The sequence below is a fragment of the Cnephaeus nilssonii genome, assembly GCF_951640355.1.
Source record: "Cnephaeus nilssonii genome assembly, chromosome: 15".
Taxonomy (NCBI): Eukaryota; Metazoa; Chordata; class Mammalia; order Chiroptera; family Vespertilionidae; genus Cnephaeus; species Cnephaeus nilssonii.
In genome coordinates, this window is record NC_137086.1 from 39,839,093 (window position 1) to 39,863,558 (window position 24,466).

Below are 24,466 nucleotides of genomic sequence, written 5' to 3' on the forward strand. Positions count from 1 at the left end.
GAGCAGTTAATAATACACTGTGAAAAGGAGCATTCAAGGAGCCAAAAAAAAAAAAAAAAGGTCATGAAATTTAAAACATGAGAGCATAATTTTAAGAAAACTTAATAGATTTATTAGGTAATAGAATTTAGGAAATCTTCCAGACAAAAAGAGGAAAAATGAAAGAAACAGAAAATAGGAGAGAGAAAAATAAGAAAGTTTGTGTATTTGGTTTAAATTCCATCTTATTTTCATTAATAAGTAAATGTTCATGTTTTTAAAAGCCAAATTATACTAAAGGCTTAGAAAAAAATATCAATTCCCCTATCCACTTTTTCCTAGTTCTTACTTGGTGACTTCAGAGGCAATCACATTGATATTTTCAGCTGTTTCTTTTTGCCATTTACCTAACTCTATATGTTTAAATAATGTGTGTATTTTGCTATGTTTAGATACATCAATTTTGGACATAATCTATTTATTTTCTATTTCAGTAGTTGAGCATTTTACTCATACTCCCATCTCCTCTGCTTTTCCTGCTCCACAATTCCAATGTAGTTGTCCTCATTTTAGATTTAAATCAATACCCAGTTATGTCTATGTGGATATTATGCACAGCTGAGCACTGTACTATGATTACATTTCCTTTCTTATATTTTTGCTGAAGTTAATTATTACCATATTTTCTTTTATTATTGAGCTACAATTTACACACAATAATATGCACTCATCATTCCAATTGAGTGAATTATAGAGTTGTGCAGCTATCACTACAATATAGCTTTGGAACCTTTCCCTCACCCCCTAAAACTCCTTTGTGTCTGTCTGCAGTCAGTCCCCGCTTCAGCTCCCAGCCCCAGGCAACTACTCATCTGCTTTCTGTCTCTATAAATGTGCATTTTCTGGAAACTTCATATAAATGGAATCATGCAATATGTAGTCTTTTGTGTTCTGGCTTCTTTCAGGTAGCATAATATTTTGAGATTCATTATGTTGTAGCACATATCTGTAGTTTGTTCCTTTTTATTGATGAACTAGAGGCTCAATGTGTGAAATTAGTGCACTGGGGTGGGGGGGTCCCTCAGCTCGGCCTGCGCCCTCTTGCAGTCCGGGAGCCCTCGGGGGATGTCCGACTGCTGCGGAGGTGGGAGAGGCTCCCGCCACTGCCGCTGTGCTCTCCAGCCGTGAGCCTGGCTTCTGGCTGAGCAGCACTCCCCCTGTGGGAGCGCACTGACCACCAGGGGGAAGCTCCTGCGTTAAGTGTCTGCCCCCTGGTGGTAATGCGCATCATAGCGACCGGTCTTTCCGCCGTTCGGTCGATTTGCACATTAGCCTTTTATTATATAGGATAGTATTCTATTTTATGGATATATAATACTTTGTTAATCTGCTCACCATAAATGGATACTTGGATTGCTTACACTTTTTGGCTACTATAAATAATACTGCTGAGCAAATATGAGTGCAAGTCTTTGTGTGGACTTAATGTTTTCATTTCCTTGGGATAAAAACCTTGGCATGGAATTACTTGGTTGTATAATAAGTTTACATTTAATTTCTTGAGAAACTGCTAACCTATTTTCCAAGGTAGCTGTCTTATTTTACAGTCACACAAGCAATATACGAGAGTTTTAGTTACTCCATATCCTCACCTACACTATGAATCAGAAGTCAGGGCATAGCTTTGTTGGGTCCTCTGCTTAGGGTCTTATGAGGCTGCAAAGTGTCAGCCATGGCTGAGATTTCATTGAGATTCAACTAGAGAAGGTCCAGTTCCCCACCTGCCGGGATGTTGGCAGGATCTGGTACCTGAGGGCTATAGGTTTCATGGCAGTTTATTTGCTTCTTCAAAGCTAGGGGAGAGGAGAGAGAGAAAGAAAGAGAGAGAGGTTGTAGGTTTTTTTTTTCCTTGAGATAACTTTATGTGGCTTTAGTATGAGGAAATACTAGTCTCCTAGCATTGAGAAGTATCTTCTTTTCCTCTATTTTCTGGCAAAATTTGTGAAAGGTTGCTATTACTTCTGACTTAAATGTTTGATAGAATTCCCTAGTGAAGATATATCCTGAGCATTTGTTTGTGGATTTTTAACTACTAATTTAATCTCTTCACTTGTTTGTCTATTCAAATTTTCTATTTCTTCTTGAGTCAGTTTCAGTAGTTTGTGTCTTTCTAGGAAATTGCTTCGTCTAAGTTTTCTAATTTTTTAGCATAAAATTCTTGGTAATGTTAGAGTTGGTAATGATGTCCCCACTTTTATTCTTGAATTTACTAATTTGTCTTCTCTCTTTTTTCTAAGTCATACTAGATTCAGGGTCAATATGGTAAATATAGCTCAGTGGTCAGCCCGTGATTGGCCAGATGTTGCACTCAAACACCTGATGTCAGTAAGGCATACTTCCTGCTCATAGATCTGCTTGGTAGTTGGGAGCACAGTCAAATTTGACTCTGGCCCTGTTTTACACTCTGTCATGCTCTTTCTTCTCTGTGTAGACCTGATAAAATTAATTTTGGTTTACATCTGTATACACATGTGGCCTCCTAATTTAGCCAGTCATGTGGGAAGACATTAGCTAGCTCTTTTATGGTTAATATTTTTGGAATCTACCTGCTACATTTCTGGTTACTTCACAGATCTGCCACTCATGCCAGTCAGGATCACAACCTCAGGCTTGCCTGGCAGAACTTTCAATATTCTTTTCCTACTAAGATTGCTACTATTACTGGCAATAGTGTTGGGTATGTTTTTTGTTTGTTTGTTTTTGTTTTTTTGTCCTCCACTCAGAATCAAGCCAGCCCCTTCAATAGCAAAGCTGATGGCTTTAAAGCTAGCCCCACCCTGTTAGAAATGGATGAAAAAAACCCCAGGCAAGAATGGCTCAACTTTCACTATTCATACCCAAAGTTCAGCACAATTTTTTTTTTTTTTAGAAACAAATGCTTCTCAATTTGTAGTTTGCCTTTGTTTGATTTCCAGAGCCCTGAAAAATATTTTTTTTAAGTTTGTCAAGTGTTTTTTGTTGATGTTGTTGTTGTTAATCCTCACCTGAGGATATTTTCCCATTGACTTTTAGAGAGAGTGGAAGGGACAGGTAGAGACACAGAGAGAGAAACAAGATGTGAGAGAGACACATTGGTTACCTCCCATACACATCCCTACAAGGGCCTGGGATCAAGCCTGCAACCAAGGTATGTGTCCTTGACTGGAATTGAACCCAGGGCCCTTCAGTCCATGGGCCCGAACACTCTATCCACTGAGCCAAATCAGTTAGGGCAGTTTGTCAAGTTTTATACTTATTTTGGGAGAAGAGAATTTGCCAGTCTTTTCACTTTGCAGTAATTGGAAAGCCTTGCTTTGGCCACCTGGCATCTTAGTCTGTTTTCATTTATTTAGTTTTCCTTATATTTCTCTCTCAATTTTATTTTTGAAATCTTCCCTCCTGAGAGCTTTTATTCTGTTTTTATCAAGATTAGAAATTAACTGCACCACTAACATCTTAGGTCATCACTTCCTAATTATCCTAAGAATTCCCTTCACCAAATACTGATTTAGATTGCCTGTGTCCTGAAACTGAAGACTTGCTCTGTTTTGGTTTATTCCCTTATTTGGGTGTTAAAGATAGTGCTCTTGCCGAAACCGGTTTGGCTCAGTGGATAGAGCGTCAGCCTGCGGACTCAAGGGTCCCAGGTTCGATTCCGGTCAAGGGCATGTACCTTGGTTGTGGGCACATCCCCAGTAGGGGGTGTGCAAGAGGAAGCTGATCGATGTTTCTCTCTCATCGATGTTTCTAACTCTCTATCCCTCTCTCTTCCTCTCTGTAGAAAATCAATAAAATATATTTTTTTTAAAAAAGATAGTGCTCTTTCAGAGAGAATGATGATGGCAATCCTCAACATGCCTGCTTTTGTAGTCACACTGCTCTGATCTGTGCTCCCCTCAAAGTGTTGTTTGCCTGGGTGGAATTTTGTTGTTTTTTTTGGGAGGTGGACAATGCGATTTGAAATAAATAGCCTAATTGCTAGGGAAAATAGAATGAGAAGAGAGATGAAAAGACCTAGAAGTTGAGTCCTTTTTTGTCAGTGGTTTAAAAATTAGAATTGCATTCTTTTGAATAGGACAAATTACTGATTCTGGCTTCACTGTGGTTTCAGGACCAAAGAAAAGGGTACCCAAGAAAACATATCACATTCCTATTAGAGAAACATGAGGATTATAAGGCTGATGCAGAAGTTAACAACTGTCTATCCCAACAACACATCAGAACAGACCTGTGTCTAAAACAGAGGTTCAATGTGCCAAGATTAGAACTCTAAACAAAACTTGGATTAATTTAAACACACAACCTTTGTCAAAATCATCCTCCAGATTTGCTAATCTCAAATCCAATAAAAATAAAAGAAGACTCTCACAGCTATGAAGACCTTGGTAGAACCACGTGTTCTGGAAATGATGGGCCTGGTTTTATCTTGGACTCTTGAACAAGAGGGGTAAGTGAGGCAGTGCCTTTGACAACTGATTTTATCCACTCCAGAATTGCCGACTTACTGTTTTGAAGCAGGATGTGGATGAATTGACAGTCTCTTTATAATCAGGACGCAATTGGATCCTGACATCTCTCTGCAGCCAGCTTCTTTCACCTGAGAAAATTTTCTAGTTTTTGAACACTTTTTGAAAACTCTAAAGGCTACCAGCACCTTTGAAATAGAGAAAGAAAAATTAGTTTATTTACCGAGCAAAACTTCAATTGGATGAAACATCTGGGTACCGAAAGTGAAGAGGGAGAGCCTGCAATGATTAGCTACACATTTGTTTTTGCTTCTACTGTGAAGATGGAAGCCGTACACACAGTACTGAGGTTCATGGTGTTCTCCAATAGACTACACTGCACCATGCAGCTGTCTACGTCCTATATGAAGACTGTCTTCTGCAGTCAAAGTTATTTGATCAATGCCAGGGATAAATTATCTTTTCAAGAGGTTTTGTCAAGAGCTGAACATATAATATTAAATTCATAAGCACACTAAAGTTCATTAGATTTCAGGAAATCTAAAATGCTTTTCTGAAGGCTGAACAAATTTTGTTGTTGACGATAGAGTGTGTGTTTGCCTACGTTTACATTAAGGCAATGAACATTCTCAGAACTATTTAAAAGGAAGATTTATTTTGGCCTGGCTCACTTGGAAAATAACTTGGGTCTATATAAATGAAGTAAATTATTCCCTTTAAGACAATAGTCAGTATGTGCAACCCTGAAGTCTTAGCCAACCTGCAAAGTCAACTGGGCCCATACTCTCAAATATTTACAAAGTCCTGGGCCAAGCAACAAATGGACAATGAAGGGGTCAACGCCTGCCATGTTTAAGTCAACTTTCCCTCTCTTATTCAATCTCATAATAGCCTGTACCTCTTCTTCATAATACTTTCCGTGATTGTAATTTTACAAATTTATTGTCTTTTTGATGTGTCCACTTGGCTACAGTTCCATTATTCATTCAAACACTAACCTAGATGTAGCTGTGAAGGTATATTGTAGATATGACTTAAATCCACAATCAGTAGAATTTATGTGAGAAATTGTCCCCCCGAATTCTACTATCTGAACATCATCTTCTTGAATAAATGATTCCCCCAGATCTGACTTCCTGTAAAGACTTAATTCTGAGAACCTAGGATGCATTTCAGAGCAACTTTCTCCAGGCCAAGCAGGAAAAGCATAGTTTTCACTCCCAGGAAACCTAGCAGATGCCTGAAAAAGGGATAGTCCCTGAAAACGATCAAGTTTATTTAATGTTTCTGGGAGGTGAGGTCAACTACTCTCAGTTTACAGTGAATTTCGCAAGCCAGTACATGGTGTTCTGAGATTATTAAAAATAACTCAGAGAAAAAAAATACACGGAAATAAAATAAAATTTGGAGAACCTCCAGTGGAAGCACAGAAAAAATATTGTGGGAAACCAAACAAAAATAATGGCATTTTAGTTGATTATTTGTAGATTAGCTGTTATGTAAATTAAAGGTCCTCTTGTTGTAAAGGTATCAAGCAAAACTTAACATTGAAAAGATATAGACACAAGTAATTTATTTTTAAATCTTAGTTATTGTATATCCTCTTTCTCTGTAGATAAATAATGACCTAAGAAAAATTATTTATCATATTAATAACAAATGTTTGCAAAATTTTAAATGTTCTGTGTTGCATTAGTTAAATTCAGTTCTTCAAAAACAGTCCAGTTCTTTTTATACCAATGAAAGAAACAATCTATAGGATATATAACCCTAATGTTTTTTTGGTCTTTCCTACCAGAAAAACTACATTTTTTTTTTCTGGCCTTAAAATAAGCTTATTACTGGTTTTCTTATGGTCAAAAAAAAAAAAAAAAAAAAAAGAGAGAAAAGAAAATCCACAAAATATCAGCATAAACAGGAAACCCATTTCTCTCCCGACATTGCCTGGAGCAATAACACAGGTCAGTGTGTGTGTGTGTGTGTGTGTGTGTGTGTGTGTGTGTGTGAGAGAGAGAGAGAGAGAGAGAGAGAGAGAGAGAGAGAGAGATATGTATTATGTTGCTGCTTTTCCTAGAAGAGTTTTATCATTCCTCTCTAGTTACACTGTTTTAATTCTCTAAATAGTAATGAAATTGAGAAACTAATCCTGTTGGACACATAACGTAAGCCCAAGCGATAGCTCATAATGATATTAAATTGCAATCTAACAAGCAATTAGAGAGTAAAGAATGACACTATGGTCAAGACACAAAATAGATATTGTAATAAAAAATTTAAACTTACTACTGTGGCATATTACCTTTACTCTTTTTGTTCTTTATGTACTCATATTGGGTTGGAATATCCAAATTTCTTTGCAAATATGGTTTTAATGAAAAATGAAGGATTATAATTATACTCTTGCCAAGTGGGGACTCATGGTTTACTTTTATGCCTTGCATTCCATAAGAAAAGACAAACTATAAATGAGGTTATTTGAAACCCTCCATTCTTATTAATAGCTTCTTTCTAAAGTATGTAAATATTTCTTTTTTTTTATTAATATTGGGATATTTTTCATAACTTTTCTTAAATCTTACCTCAAATGTTTTGGAACATAAGGCAGAAGGGACTATAAAATGACTTTAACAAACCATTGAATAATAAGCATTGGTTACCAACCTCCATAACATCATTGTACCAAGGGCCCAGCATTTAACCCTGGCCCTTCTACCTAGGACAGGGTTGGGCAAACTACTGCCCATTAACCAAATGTAGCCTAGAGTCTAATTGTGTTCAGCTTTCCAGCTAACATGGTTCTTTACATTTTTAAGGAGTCAACAAGTCATAAAAGAATATGCATCAGAGACAGTATGTGCAAAGCCAAAAATATTTATCATGTGTCCTTTCACGGAATTTTGCCAATCCCTGATCTAGGAGGTTACCAGGTAGCCAGGAAAATTAGATTTGCCTATGTCCAAATAATTGGTGAGAAACCTAAGATTATATAATGAAGTGCTAAAGTCTATACAGTAGACTGAAGGTAAGACTTCAGAGAAAAGAGGCACTAATCATTGGGACCCCAAGTATTGGGGCAAGCCCTGCAGCGGATTGCCTCGGGAACTTTCCTGTGGACATGAATGACCCAGCATCTGGTAACCATTCAGATTCGGATCCAGCAGGTCTGGGACAGGCTCAGGGTTCTGTATTTCTAACAAGCTACCAGATGATGATACCCAGGTCGCCTTCCCCAGGCTACATGTTGAATAGCGAGGACTGAGAGGACAGGGAGGGTCTGGAAATGTAAGGGGGGGAGGGAGGGGCTGCCTTTTGATGCACTTAGAAGCCATGGTAACAGGCTTAGGAAAATAGTTCAACAGCAGAACAAAGGTACCTGTGTTTTCCATACATATCTTGCCAATGAGATGACAACCGCCAGGGCCCAGTTTCCCCCAACACTGTACCCAGACTATTGATACTAGACCAAAGCCAAAAGAGTTCTTTACCTTCCTATGAAATACACCCATCATTTTTTTCCAATATCCGGAAAGACATGAAAAGCCCTGTTGAAAGGAAAATTTTCTTATGCTAGGAACTGAATTCATGGGAGTAGAGTTAGTTTTGTAATATAGATTTTGCAATTAAATTAACTTCTTTCATATATATATATATATATATATATATATATATATATATATCCTTCAAATTGATCTAAAATGTTATTTAAAACTTTAATATGCTTTGAATGCTGTCATTTCATTCCTAAACAATCAAAGGTCAAAAAAACCATCTGTACCTAGGACAATTCACTCATCCCTTGGCATGTATTTGGCTAAGCTACCTTAAACACTGTAAACAGTTGTAAAAAATTTAAGACTGTATTTTTACTGCAAAATAAAGAAATTTGTAATAGTCTCAGGTACAGTGTAGCAGTGTTTTAAGTTAAAATTGTGGTGACAGAGTAAATTATATTATTATTGCTAACTTGAAGAACAGTCAAAGACAACCTTTAAAATCAGGCCATCTTCCTGGTGGTATTCATAAAAACAAAAACACACAGATAATGACTGGATTCCATGACAGCCAGAAAAAAAGAAAGTTACTACCCTGAATAAGACAGTTTGGGGCTGCTCAGATTCTCCCTCCCTAACCCCCCCCCCACCCCCCCTCAAGGTTTCACTTAAAGCAGTAAAGAAAAAAGGCTTTGCAAATTACTTCCACAATATCCACAGCCATTAATCCGGGTCGATACAGGCCCGATGGGGGTTGGTACCCCAAATGATCAGTGAGGTTGAATTCAATTAGTGTACAGCTAAGAAAGCACGGTGTGCAAAAATATACCCACTTCAGAATTAAGTAACCTGCTTTGCTTCCTTCTTCCTACCATATCCACAGGCAGATCTCCCAACAGTAGTTTAGTTTAAAAGGGTCCCTTCCTATCTACCATAGAGCTCCCTTTCCCAGCCCTAGCAAATTGCCCGAGGCTTTCTTTTCCTTTAACATTTATAGCCTGGCTTCGTTTTTAAGCCTTTAACCTATAGTGTAGGACTCTCTAGTTCCAGTTTTGAGCTCAATTACTGAATTAAGAGGCTGCAAATGAATGAAAAGTTTGAAAAAGAGGTAAGATGAGGAGATGCTGAAGGAACTGAGGTTACTTAAAATAGAGGAAGGGTAATAAAAGGTAAGAAACGCAGGGTTGCACTGTAGCCAGCTCATACTAGCTCTTCAGAGAGGGTGGATGGTGGGTGGGGAGAGATCAACCAAAGAACTCGTATACATATATTCATAATCCGTGGACACAGAAAATAGGGTGGTGAAGGCCTGGAGAGGGTCAGGGGCGGGCTAGAAGAGCTTAATTGGGGGGAGGAGGGGGAGAAGGGGACATACGCAATACTTTCAACAATAAAGACTTTTTAAAATGAAATAAATTAAAAAGTAAATTACATAAATTTTACAAACAAAAGTAATACAAAGGGGCACAAGGAAATCTGGGGGGTAATATGTTCATTATCTTGATTGTGGTGCTGATTTCAAGCACATTATTTGGTACTGGACAGTGACTTCTAAAATATTTCAAGTCTTATTTATTCCATTATAAAATTTTATGTAAGATTTAACCTAAGCCCATTCTTAGTCATTAAAACCTTCACTATTCTCATGGCATTTATTCCTATACTAGAGGCCCGATGCACGAAATTCGTGCAAGAGTAGGCTGCTGGCACCGGCTTCCCTCTGGCACCCGGGACCTGGGCTTCCCTCTGGCCACCGGCAGGCACCCAGGACCTGGACTTCCCTTGCAGCCCTGGCTTCGTCAGGAGGACATCCAGTCTAATTAGCATATTGTGCTATTATTATTATAGATAGAAAGTGGTGGAAATTTAGATTCTATTTCAAAGATGGAAGCATGGGCTCTACTGATCACTGACACTTTGGTGACTCTAGGTTCATGGTGGCACCGATAGGAACCTCTTCAACATACTCAATAGTGCAGGTGTGGGAACTGAAAATGCAAATGGCATGACTGACTCAAAGTTTAAGGCCAGCAGGAAACCGTATTAACAGGATGAGAAGGTGAAAAAATTGTGGAAAGTGGTTAAAAAAAAGTTGAAATGTCATCCCTGAAGCAAACATAGTCCACATTTTCTAAAATTTTAGGTCTTTATATAAATAGTGAGCCAAGAAATGTAAAAAAGAAAAGAAAAAGGTGATTCCAGGGAACAGCCAATGCCCACTATAAATTGTTTCAGTTTCAAATAAATCACTAAAATATTTTAGCTTTCAACTCCATCTTTCAAAGGGATTGTTATATGTTGAGCTTTTAAAAATAATATTCCTTTAACTTATTATAAAAACTGCTCAAATCATTTATAATGAAGTGTGATTTTGCCATAGTTTACAATAATCATCCTGTCCTTTAGAATGGCTTTGGCATCGTGCTTTGCAAACAGCATTTAAAATGAAAGCATTTTTGCAGCTGGCATTTCTCTGTTCCCAATTGGTGCCTTCCAATAAAAATTGAGAAACAATTAGACCATAACGCTTGATCCCAAACTTTGTTTTAGTTCGGCTTTTGAAAGGAATATAGACTAACTGGCATTATTAGCTCAAGGAAAGAAAATTTACTGTAAAGGGTTTGCATTGAAAAAGAAAAATAAATGACTGGAATTACAGTTGCACCTGGCTTTAGGGACTCTGGGGTGAATTGCTGTTCAGTGTCCAGGTATGTGGAGTCTATAGATGTTCACTTCAATGGCTCTCAGCTTCTTTCTGCTCCATTATCAGTAGGCTTCCTCACAGTTTCTGGCTCCCCATGGTTTTGCACAAGGCCCTCTAGCAAATTCTTACTTCGGATCTCTAAGAGGAAAGAGGATTGTCTCCATTATCTTTGTGACAGACAGGTGGAAAGCCAGCCTAAAGATTGGTTTCCAAAGTCAGGTGCCCACCTCTAGTCCATTCAGTTTTACCTGCTTGGGGCCATCGGCAGGTTCATGTAGGCAGCAGAACCTCTTGATGGAGCAGTTCCCTCAGAAGAGGGATAAGCATGGTAGATTATTTTAATGACAATTGCTTGGAGGTCAGGACTGAGGAAAACTAGGCCCAGCACTTAGCCAGGTGCATTTTGGGGTATATTTTAGAAACATGGTAACAAGACTATAAAAAAAAATGCTCTACTCATTTTGTTGCCTTTTAAGATCCTGCCAATTGTATCCTGATTTAGAGCTGAAGCAGGGCTCTATACACATACTGTGCTACATAATAGCACATTATGATACCTATTATTTTTTTCCTTGAAAAAAAGACTTCTCACAATTAGCCATCCATCTAGCAGATAGCATCATTGTAATGTAAGTGACAAGGCAATCACTCCATAAAAAAAAAAAAAAAGCTCCTTAGCAACACACTCTCAATGTCTCAATTTTTTGCTTAATAAACACTGTCAAGCTTATGGATAATTTCTGCAAGTAAACAAATAAGAGTTTAACTTTGATTTATTAAAATGTCATGGTATTAAACCTTACAAGTTCATATTATTCAAATGCCTAGAAATGCTAAGTTAGGGCATTTTTAATCATATTGCATTCAAATTTCTACCAGACAACTTTTGGTTATTAAGAAGATTTTATCAAGGAGTTAATTGTACTGTACTTATTCAGGAGTTATATTCAGGAAGTACATTTAATTTGAACTATATTAGAACTGTAACAGATTGTGTGAATTAACTAACTTTCAAGCTATGATGGTTTCCTACCATATAATGATTACAATAATAGCCATCCTGGGTGTGCTAAGGTAAAAACACACGTCTGTTCTTTGAACTCAAGTTGTTCCTTTTTACAATGGTTACTTGAGTACTAGGGAATTTGGACAGTTATGGAAAATTATTCACTGTTATTTTATTTGCAGTATTAATATGCTTTAAAGGATTACCACATGGTTATTACTCCTACAGGCATTATAAAATTCTTTAGACTTCTTTAAGTATTTTCTAAGTGTGAGTTGGGTATTTTTCAGGGTGAATTAAGTCCTTTAGACAGCTATGATGCCATCTATTTAATAAAGTGTTATAGCGGACATTTAACTTTCTTTTCTGCTTTTGGCATTCTCGGGGCTGTTGAGAGGTAGGAGAAATCCCCAAGAGAAATAACAGTATACCTATTAATTTAGAGAACTGGAGGTTTAAGTCGTTAATTTGAATTTTAAGAGATGTAACCTCCCAAGCAGTCATACCCAGTTATAAATATATAAACTAAGTAATGGTTTAAAAATATGTAGATTAAAAACAACCATGGCAAGGGAAATAGTAAAAAGCCACGGATGGAGGAAGAAGAAAATTATTTGGTCACAGTGGTTGGTGCAATTGCTAGAACTGAACCTGAGATTCAGTTCTAGGATTCTTGTTAGCCAAACTAAAGAAAGAAATCAGTAAATCCAACATAATAAAAAAGCCTAATATGCTAAGTGTCCAGTCATCCAGTTGGCCATTCAACCAATCAAATAGAAATATGCTAATGCTAAGGCCACTCAACCACTTGCTATGATATGCACTGACCACCAGGGGACAGACACTCTGACCGGTAGGTTAGCTTGCTGCTGGGGTCTGGCCGATCGGGACTGAGGGAGACAGACCGGACACGCCCTGGAGCCCTCCTGCAGTCCCTCCCTGGCTGGCCAACCTCCTGCATCCCTCCCTGGCCCTGATCATGCACCCGTGGGGTCCCTTGGCCTGGCCTGTGCCCTCTTGCAATCCGGGACTCCTCGGGGGATGTCAGAGAGCTGATTTTGGCCCAATCCCCCAGGCCAGGCCGAGGGACCCCACTGGTGCACAAATTTGTGCACCGGGCCTCTAATTACAAATAAAAAACAGGTATCAGTTCCTCAATGGAAACAAAGATTTTTTTGCCTTACATTAAAATTTTAAAATGTTTTATTGATAAATGTAACATGCATACAGAAAAGTACACAAAACAACACAATGAATTAACACAAAATCTAGAACAAGACAATGAACAAAGCCACAATCAGATACTCCCCCTCCCTCTGTCCCCTTCTAATCATTGTCCTCCCTCCCCTCTCCAAAGTAACCATTATAGCAGCAATTTTCAAACTGCAAGAAATTTTTTAACATATATTTCATATTGATTTCAGAGAGCAAGGAAGAGGAAGAGAGAGAGATAGAAACATCAGTGATGAGAGAGAATCATTGATTGGCTGCCTCCTGCATGCCCCCTATTGGGAATCAAGCCCACAACCTGGGCATGTGCCCTGACCAGGAATTGAAACTGACCTCCTAGTTCATAGGTTGACACTCAACCACTAAGCCATACCAGCCAGGCAAGCTGTAAGAATTTTTAAAACATGTAATACCTGACTATTTAGTCAGGGGCACTGATATCTTTTCCCTTAGATTGTCAAATAAAAATTAAAAAAAAAAAATGACAACAGCCAACACAAAAATAGCCATCCAGTGTGAATGAATAAAAATTATACTTTTTTATCAGATTGTCAAAAAACATAACATATTTTTTGGTGTTCCACAGAATTTTAATCATTAGTTTATGTGTGCCATGAGATGAAAAGGGTTTAAAAAAAAATCACTGCATTATAGTATTCTATGGAAGGAAGAGGTAAGAGTCTGGTCTCTTTTGCTCAACTTTATATTTCTGAGATTTTTCCACATTGTTGCAGGAGCTATAGTTTTTCCTATTCATTAGAATGTGGCATTTTGTTGAGCAAATATAGCTCAATATACTTAACTACTATACTCTTGAAAGGCCTTTGGTTTGCTTCCAGTTTGGGGTAATTGCAAATTTTACTGCTAAAAGCATTTTTATAAAATGTATCTTGATGCACAAATCTATGCATTTCCATTGGTTATATTCCTAGGAGTGGGACTGCTAGATCAAAACTGTTTCCCAAAGCGGTTGTACCACATTACACTCTCACCAGCAGTATGTGACAGTTCCCATTGGTTGAGTCCTCTGGCTCTGGGTCTCTCATGGGCTACAATCAAGACTGGGGCTATGGTCTCATGTCTGGTTTACTTCCTTGATAATCCTGTTGTCAGTCTTGTTAATTTTAGGAATTCTGATAGGTATATAGGAGTATCACATTGTGGTTTAAATTTTCATCTTCCTCATTACAAATGAGGCTGGACAGCTTTCTTCAAGTTTGCTGATTATTTAGACTGTTTGTTTGTTTGTTTGTTTGTTTGTTTTGGGTTTTTTTAGAACTTGCTAAAGTATCTGACCCAGTCTTCTTCGTGGTGGTCAATCATTTTCTTAATGATTTATATCAGTTTTTCATATATTTTACATATGGTCCCTTAACTTTACCTCTTGTAAATATCTTCTCCCAATCTGCACTTTATTTTTCATTCTCTTTAATGTTGTTTTTGGATAGGCAGACAATCTCAAGTTATCAATTTCATGTAGTCAAATTTATAATTATTTTCTTTATAGTTGATTATTTTTTCAATATAAAATTCATTCTGTCATGAAGATAAATTTATGTCAACTTCTAGAATGTTAATTATGTTATCTTTTATAATTAAATATATAATCAATTGGCACTTAATTTGGGAATATGGTTTGAGGTAGAGGTTAACTTTCTTTTTCCATGTGAATATCAAATTGATATTAAATAAAATGTCCATTTATGTAAAGGTCCTGTCTAAGCTTTCTATTGTTTCCTTCATGTTTGTCCATCCTTTTACCACTGTTAACACTATCGTAATTGCCTTAACTTTATAAGTCTCGATACTTGGTAGATATACAACTTCATGATTCTTCAAGAGTTTCTCTAATATCTTAAACCTTTCGCATTTCCATACATATTGTAAACTCAACTTGTTATATTACACATACAAACACAATCCTACTGTGATTTTGAATGGCTTTGAATTGTATTTATAGATCAATCTGAGGACAGACATTGTAACAATATGAAGTCTCCCAACCTATCCACATATATTAATCCTTCATTTATTTAGGTGTCCAATTTCCTTCAAAAATATTTCATAACTCTCTGTAGGGTTGTTGCAATCTTTGGTAAATTTATTCCTAGTTATTTGATACCCTGTATGCTAAAATAAATTGTTATTTCTTGAAAACATCAATGCTGTTTGTTACTTATTAATCTATGTAAACAGTTGATCTTTGACTATTGACTTTGTATCAGCTACTTTTTTAATCTACGAATTTAATAATTTTCCCTACATGTTTTTGGATTTTTCTATGCTATTATCATCTACGAAAAAATAGTTTTATTGCTCCCTCCCTAATCTATACCTTTTATTTCTTGAAAATACTATACTAAATCCCACAATAATCTGAATGAGTAATGTCCTGGTAAGACTAGTTGCAAATTCAATAAAAAATCTGTCAGTGGATTAAATCTTTTCACCTCACACGTTCTAACTATCAGTTATGCCCACACCATTACCCCTCACACACTCCTTTCCAATCCTGCTGACTGCCCACAGCCCAGTAGGCTCGGGGTCGGACTGCGCAAGCGCGCGCCAGCCGCACGCTAACCGCCCCGCCCCTCGCCGGACGCCGCCAATCAGCGGTCGCCTCTGACTGGCGCGCCACGGTCAAAAATGGCGGCGGCCGTTAGCGCCGGGTGGCTTTTCTGATTCCACGGCTCTGCGCTTCCCGTGCAAAATGTGAAAGGAGAAAAGGCTGGTGGAGGGGGTCCTAGGCAATGAGTCGGCGAAGAAAACTGGGGGACAGCCCTGGCCTGAAGAACACGCCGCGCCAAGCGGCGGCGGCGGCGGCTGAGGAATGCAGCTCGGTGGTGGAGTCAGGGAAGAGGCGGCTGCGGTCGGCCCGTGGATCGGGGCTCCGCGGGGCTGGAGAGGGGCCTCTCCAGCCCGTGCCGCAGCCAGAGCAGCCTTCAGTAGCCGCTTCCTGCGGTAAAAGTAACTCCGGGGGGTGAGACGCGGCCTCTCTGGGCCCGGGCCCTGCAGCCCCGCAGCCCAGCTGGCGACTGGGGAAGTTGGGATGGGGGGGGGGGGGGAGGGGTGGAGTCTGCAGGGTGTTTTCTTTCTCTGGGCCTCTCCCCTTGTGAGCCCCAGACTTACCCGGCACACTTCCCCTTGGCCTTGGTCCCCGAATTTGAGCACTGCCCCGTTAGGTTTGATCATCCACTGTCGCTCCGGCCACGGGAATGGGTGTGTGGGGTTCACCTGAAGGGGGGAGGGCGGCTAAATTCTAGGCTGCTCCTCCGAGTCGGCGGGGGCGGGGCGAGGAGAAAGCTGATGGACCTGCTGCCTTCAGCTTTTTCCTAGGGCAGTTATTTCCGCTTAAACTTTTCGCCCCCACTTGCTTCAGAGAAGGGACCCTCTGAAGAGCCATAGCTCTCTGTAGCCACAAAGCCTCGGTGATGTCCCCTCTCATTGTGCATAAACCGGAAGTGCCTATGTAGGACTCCCCTCACAGTAGGGCCCTGGAGTATATTTCATTCTGATCAATTTTTGGTGTCCCATTTTTGAAAGGTAGTTCTAATAAATCATGGTGGGAACTGAACCCCCCACACTGAAGCTGTTTCCTGGAGCGTGTTCTGCAAACATGGCTTTTGTTGCCTTAACTGGTCTTCGGTTGACTCGCGTAAACCAACGCCAGAATGAGCAAAAACAAACCTCTAGAAATTTTAAAAGTGATGCTGGACAAAACTTTCCAAGAGGTGGATCGCTAAAGCTTCTTGAAGTAATTGGTTTAAGCTGGACAGAGTTGGTGAAAGCGGGCTAAACAGACTTGTACTGTTGGGACGCTCTCGATTGTTGAAATGTATACATTACAGGTGGTTCCCAAAGCCTCCCAAGTTCCAATGGTAATGCATGGAGTGACATCCATAGACCTACTAGATTACTTTAAACCACTTGCTGTTTATAATGTTAAATTTGGGAGGATTTTTATGTGAAACAAAACATTTCGGTTATGAAAATTTATATTAAATCATCTCTGGGAGAAAATTAGATAATTGGACTATATAAAAAAGTAGTCTTGTTAAAAGCTATTATTTGATATTGGGGTATTATGAAGCAATGCTTTAAAAATGCAATAACTGCTATTTTAATCTTATTTTATGTAGAAAAGTATGAAACACCAAAGAGAGTGCTGAGAATGGATTTGTTGTCATCTACCTTCAATTCTCCTAATGATCCAGATGGGCAGAATGATATCTTTTGGGATCAAAATTCTCCAATGACCAAACAGTTAGGTAATTTGTTATTAACCTTTTTATCTGGGTAACTGTGTGAGAAATGATTAGGATTTAAACTATTGAATTTCAGTTGGGGGAACAACATCATGAATTTTGTACAATAGATGTTTTTTGAGAATCTTACCTGATTGTATTGCTGTGATATACATGTGCTATCATAGATGTGCTAATTAAACTTGTTTTCTAAGAAATGAACACTATTTTAAAAAATGTTTTTTATGTACATTTATGGAAATGTGTTTCTTTCTTTAGGTAAAGGAAGAAAAAAAAAGATTTACAACACAGATAGTGATGAGATCTCACATATTGTTAATTGTATTGCTCCTCAGGTAAATATCACTAGTTTTATAATTATTTTATGCTACTAAGTCCTTGTACAGTTCATTTATATGAAAAATGTTTTATCTTTTACAATTCTCTTTGCAGAAAATAGAGCAGCAGATATAACTAATACCTTTTTCTGTTACGGAAATGCATATTCTGAAAAAAGAAACAATGTAAAATTAGTAATTATATTTTTTTAAACATAATATCTTGTTTTAATTTTCAATTTAGATTTTATTTTTTATTAAATGTATTGGGGTGACATTGTATAATATGATCATATAGGTTTCAGGTGTGTGTTTCTATGTTACAAGCTCCGTATATTGCACTGTGTGCCCACCACCCAAAGTCAAATCATCTTTCGTCACCTTATTTTAATTTTCTAGAGTGATGATTTTGACTAGAGCTTTGTGTTTATTTTGTTTTTAGTATTGTTTAACAATATATGGCACCATTTTCAAGTTGCTAAAATAATAGAATCAGACAATGAAAATTTAAATGTTAAGGTTTTTATTAATGACTAGAGGCCAGGTGCACAAAATTTGTGCACTCGTGGGGGGGGGGGGGTGGTCCTCAGCCCGGCCTGCACCCTCTCACAGTCCAGGAACCCTTGGGGGATGTCCAACCCTTGGGGGATGTCTCCTGCGCGGGGAGTGGGCCTAAGCCGGCAGTCGGACATCCTTAGTACTGCTGTGGAGGTGGGAGAGGCTCCCGCCACCACCACTGCACTCACCCACCGTGAGCCTGGCAGCTGGCTGAGCAGCGCTCCCCCTATGAGAGCACACTGACCACCAGGGGGCAGCTCCTGCGTTGAGCGTCTGCCACCTGGTGGTCAGTGCCCATCATAGCGACCAGTAGTTCCTCCCTTTGGTCGATTTGCATATTAGCCTTTTATTATATAGGATTGGTAATTGTGTACTGACTGTAGCACGACTTTTCTCCATTAAAACTGCTCTTAATACTCTTGACTTACAAGATCATCAAGAAACATTGTAAAAGTGGGAAAAACACTGGATTTGTAGTTAGTTCTCAGATCACCTCCTGGGTCACCCTAAGCAAGCTACTTAAGCTCTCAGAACTTCAGTTCATTCTGCCATAAACTAGAATTACTTGTCTTGCTCTTTTTATTGAATTAATATAAAGGTTATATTAGATAACAAGTCTTTGTAAACTATAGAACACTGTAAATATAAGGTTATGTTAAAGTTATTTATGTTAAAATTACAGTTAAGTTATTTGCTATAATAGAATCATCTGTAAAGTTTATTTTTCTTTCATTTCTTATACTGCTTGAGTGAAATAGAAATATAAATTAAAGTCAACCTCTGTTCTGAAGTTGACTTTACTTTCCTCTCTTTCTTCCTTATTTAACAAGTTTAAATCCAGAAAACATTCAATTTTTGCTTAGTGTCTTTTCTATAGGAAGTTTGCTATTTTTCTTTGACACAGCCATCGATAGTGACTATGTTGACCAAAAACAATAGATGGCACTGACCCAAATTATGGTTACACGGAATCAGCATAATCCAGGTAGAAAAGACAGGAAATAAAGCTTCTCTTGATGGCTATAAAATATCCCAAATTACAACTGTGATAATCAAAACAACTCTGTTGGTACTAGCTCTACATTCCATGTTTGGCTTGTCATAGAAATTCATTTTCCATATGGTTCATTAGTTAAATAGAATTTATGCCATAATACTACTTACTTCATGAGTTAACAATAGATCTTCACTAATTGTGAGTTTCACATGAAAGAAGCATAATAAAATGTGTTTGGGCTGGCCAGCCTAAATAGTGATAAAAAGATAGTTGAGTAAATTATTGGATTCTACCTAAGTGGGATGGAAATAATAGCTCACATAAAGAAATGGCAACAGTATGCAAGTGGTAACTTGTGTATAAGAAAAAATACAATGAAATTAGTTGCTTTTAAATGTTACCCTTTTCAACTGAGTACTTTTAAAACATAAATCTTTGATAATACCAAAATCATTTAAAAAGCTTTAAAAAGTATTCACAAATGACATATTCATGTTGTTTATTTTTAGGTGAGTTAACCTCAAATAATTATTTAAATCAACTTAATATTTTCAGAATTTATTATTTGAGGAAAGTAAATCAACGTAGTTAAAGTTTCCTTTTCTGCTTTCTTTTTCTCTCTTTTTTATTTATTTTATCTTATTTTACACCTCTTTTTTTCCCCTTCTGCCAAAGGATGAAAAACCAACAACAGACTCCATGCTGGGTGTGTGGATTGGTGAAACTGCTATTCCTTGTACTCCTCATGTAGCGAAAGGAAAATCAAGAGCAAAAATCAGCTGCACAAAGTAAATTCAAACTTTTTAGTTTTTTCTGACATTCAGTGAAGTAAATATTTTCAATAATTGATTTGGTTTTGTGATTATATCAGAAACATTTCCTTATTTTTGACGTGTAGAATTTTGTACTTAAAATAATTACAATGTGTTAAAATTTTCAAGTTTTAACATTAAAATATGTCAAATAACAATTGAATATTTATAACAACTCTTAGAACTTTTCTTATAATTTTTAACATATTTGTCTAATAGGTTAAAAACACAAAATCAAGAGGAAGAACTTATGAAATTGGCTAAGCAATTTGATAAAAATATGGAAGAGCTAGATGTGATTCAAGAGCAAAACAAGAGAAATCATGATTTTATCCAGATGATTTCAGAAGCAGAGACTTTAAATAATTATAAAGATAATATACAGATGCAGTTATTACATGATATAGTTCCTGAAATACATAATGTTATAATAAATAAGCCAATGAAAGAGAACACCAAGGTATCTGTGGTAAATGATCAATATAACAGTCAGAAGCCATTTGACCAAAATGCTGAAGCAGCCTTTAATGCCATTTTTGATGGTTCTACTCAGAAGTGTAGTGGACAGTTAAGCCAAGATCTGTCAGATGCCTTATGGAGCACTGTTAATACTACCTTTGGAAAGAAAAGTGCTTTGAAAAAGGAGAAAATCGTTAGTAATGAAACTCAAGTTACTGAAAAACTACAAAACAAACCCCCAACATCACTTTCTCATCAAATAGATACTCCTGGGATGACAAAACCATATGTGACTTCCAGTACTAAGGAGCCAGAAGCTTTTAATAAGCACATGGATATATTTACTACTGGTGATTTTGAGGATGAATGGGAAAACTTACTAAATAACGAACCTTTTGTTATGCAAAATGCAGGAATATCTGAACTTTTTTCTGCTCCTGAAACAGTCCAGATGGTTGATCAAAAAGAAATTTGTATTTTTAACAGTAAAAGTGGTAAAAGTAACTCAAGAATGAATGTAAGTCTAGATGCTGAGTTTAGAGATTCAAAAATTTTAGATGTTTCTTCAAACACACATACCAATAAATTAATAGATGCTAGAAAATACAGATTTTCACCAAATTCAAATGATAAACCAAACAAATTACTATCCATTGGAAATAAAGTGAAATTTGAGAAATCTTTTAATAAAATCATTCAAGACAAAACTCAAGATGGTGCAGTTGCATCCGAGCCAACAAAAGTAAAAGAAGATATTCATACTAAATTTATTTCTAATGTAAATACTTCTCGAAAAAAGTCTACTTTGAACACAGGATATTCTAATGAACAGAAAAATAAGTCAATTTTTAACCCGTCATTTAAGATGCCTGCTAATATAGATACTTTTGACTCTCCTGCTTGGGACAGTGCAAATCAGACTAATGAATCAAATATGGATTCTTTCTCTGATGATTGGAATGACCCATCATTTGCCAATGAAATTGTTAAAGCATGTCATCAATTAGAGAATACCTGGGAAGCTGATGATGTAGAGGATGACCTATTATACCAAGCATGTGATGATATTGAAAGACTAACTCAGCAGCAAGACATGAGAAAGGACAACAAGACATCAAAAAGTATACTTGACATTAATAATAGTTACAAACATGGAGCCAAAAACACGTTTACTACATTTAAACAAGGAAGTCAGTTGGTACAATCAGCGTATTTGAATCTGAGTGATATTTCAGCACAATCATCTTCATTGACTGATAGCTCACAAATAAATAAACCATTGAAGATGCAAAAAGGGGAAATTTGTGGAAATTCTCCAAGTTTTATAGGTGCGACCACAAATTTGACTATATACTCTAAGGACTCAAATTGTCTGATCAATAATTTGCCTGTCTCTTGGGGTAATACTGATATTCCAATAGAAGTGAATAGTTCCAAATCGGTTCTTATAAGAAGTTCAAGTTTGAATGTGACTTCAGATCATATGAGTACAGAAATAGCTGCTTATGAGAAGAAATTGAATACACGGCATCTGTTCCATGGGACCATAACAGATGACGCTCAGGATGATCTTAACAGAACAGTTAGATTTTCTAAGTACAGGTTTACAAAGATCAAAAATTCTCAGGCTCTTTCCCAGATTAATCAAAATTGTATAACAGAAAGTATCTCCGATACCAAAATTACACAGAATTTGGAGAAAAACAAAATTCCTGTCAACTCATTATGTGGGAAGGCTGTTCAACAGCAATCTTTGATGAAACCTGAATCTTTGAAACAACCTTCAAAAGGTATGTATCAAATCATTTCCTTTGAAAGGTTATCATCTTGGGAAGTAGCCAAAGTAGTATTTTGTTGTTGTTGTATTGAATTTGCATAATGTAAAGTAAAAATTATGATGTTTAACTATGTCATAATGTGATTCTTATTAATAATTATGTTGTAATATACAGTGGGTGATTTGTTTTCAAAAGACTGCATCAAATTCTTTATCAGCATTTAGTACAGTGACAAGCATGTAGTAGGCACTCAATAAATACTTGTTCCATGTTTTCTGAATTTTGTGAAAAATCATACTTTAGAAATATATATATATTACTGTGTGAAACTGTGTTTATGAAATATCTCATTGTTTTAAAACTTGAATAATCTTACTATGTTGAGCAGAACATTGAGGTGAGTAATATTTGAAAATGTAGGGCATTTTCATTAAATACCTCTTCTAGTATAATAGCTGATATAAAACTGTGTTAGTTGTGATAAGAATTCTAATTACTTACTCAGTACAACCGGTTATCTTTCATTTCTGCCAGTTCCTATTTTCCCAAATTCTCATTTCCATCAACATGTTCTATTGTTTCTACCACAAAAAATATATCTCAAAATTGTCCATTTTTCTCACTCTCTACTATTTACCACCCTTTTCTAAGCCAACATTTATTGACTAGACTACTGCAGTTCTTTTACCTGTCCCATTTCAATTCTAATCTCTAAACAGCAGAATAACCTTTTACAAACAAATAGGTAAACTTCATTCCGATGCTTAATGACAACCTTCAATGGCTGACTGTATTTCAAATAAAGTTCAAACTTGACCCTGTTATCTAAGGCTTAGATTATCTCTCTTTAACCTGCCTGTCCTCTTTTTTCCTTTACTTACTAAGCTTCAACTATACCAACAGTCTTTCAGTTCCTCAATAGAAATAGGTTCTTTCCTAGTTCAGGAGCTTTGACTGCCATTCCCAACATTTCACCCCCACGCCATCCTTTGGTGCTTTTTTATCCTTTGGTCTCAAGTTTAAATATTACTTACCCTCTCACAGAGGCCTTCCTTGAACAATCTGTAGGTAAGTCTTTTCCTTGTTGTTTTCCATCATCTCTTATTTCCTTCACCTTTTAAAATCACAATTAAATATTGATTATGGTCTTATCAGTGAGTTCCTTGGCCTACCACAGTATCTGACACTTAGAAGATGTTTGATAAATATTTGAGTGAACATCATGTAATATAATGTAAAAGGTCTTGTTATTCACTGATATCATAATATTTTTTTAATATATTTTATTGATTTTTTACAGAGAGGAAGGGAGAGGGATAGAGAGCTAGAAACATTGAAGAGAGAGAAACATCGATCAGCTGCCTCCTGCACGCCCCCTACTGGGGATGTGCCCACAACCAAGGCACATGCCCTTGACTGGAATCGAACCCGGGACCCTTGAGTCCGCAGGCCAATGCTCTATCCACTGAGCCAAACTGGTCAGGGCAAGATATCATAATATTTTTTAAAGGGAATATGTCTGGTGTAACTACTAGTACTTCTTAATGTCCAATACTTTATCATAGCCTTCCGTCTGCAGATGCTATTTCCTTTCCCCGGAATAGTGCACCCACATGTCTATACCAAATCTGCCAGGCCATTTTCCATTTGCTTTTAAAAATACAATGTGTTTTTAACCACCTTCAGAATGATTTACATTCACTTTCTCTGGCTTACTCCAATACCCAGTGCTAATTTCTGTTACAGTATTTAGTATACTCACTTGTAATTATAGATTTTCTTAAATTAGTCTCCCTCACTTGGAGCTAACAACATTAGATTCCTTATTTGTTATGTAGATTAGTGCTAGTATGAGAAAGTTTTTCATTTCTTTTAACATTAGATCTTTTCAGTTTAGATTCTAGATAATGTTTTTGTTGGTATTACTGGTAGAATTTTCCTATTTAAGTGATCCCTCCTCTTTAAAAAAAAAATTATAAGTCCTCTATTTCTCCTTTCCCATACCATTTCCCAGGAAAAGCCACTGGTAACAGTTTGGAATACATCATGTAACATTTTTGTGTGTGTAAAAAAAAATGTGTATGTGTATACCTATAGATTTATCTAAATAGATGGAATTATATGCTATATACCCCCTATTTGGCAATTGGTTTTACCTTCACTTACTATATTATAACTATCATTTCCTGTTAGTACATACAGATTTGCTTCAGTCCTTTTAACACACTGTATATATGTCATTATATGAATGTAACAATTTATTTAACTGTGTATCTATTGATAGAAGTGTAGTTTGGCTGTAGTTTTTTACATTACAACAAACCTCCAGTGAATATCCTTCTACATAAATTTCTGTATACTCTTT

General features: G+C 37.0%; 1 protein-coding gene across 6 annotated transcripts in view; it reads left to right on the forward strand.

Moving 5' to 3' along the window:
• The first annotated feature begins 15,482 nt into the window (after positions 1-15,482).
• The window catches only part of ETAA1 (ETAA1 activator of ATR kinase), a 12,598-nt gene continuing 3,614 nt past the window's right edge, over positions 15,483-24,466 (forward strand). For 2 of the 6 annotated variants that reach the window (XM_079791940.1, XM_079791943.1), the window contains exons 1-5: positions 15,483-15,882; positions 17,055-17,183; positions 17,439-17,515; positions 19,728-19,840; positions 20,084-22,113. In XM_079791940.1, coding sequence (XP_079648066.1) covers positions 15,666-15,882; positions 17,055-17,183; positions 17,439-17,515; positions 19,728-19,840; positions 20,084-22,113 — 2,566 coding nt within the window. In that variant the 5' untranslated portion in view covers positions 15,483-15,665. Of the gene's footprint in view, positions 15,883-16,261; positions 16,647-17,054; positions 17,191-17,438; positions 17,516-19,727; positions 19,841-20,083; positions 22,114-24,466 lie in introns of those variants that run through there. The other 4 variants (XM_079791941.1, XM_079791942.1, XM_079791945.1 and 1 more) reach the window with 4 other exon arrangements.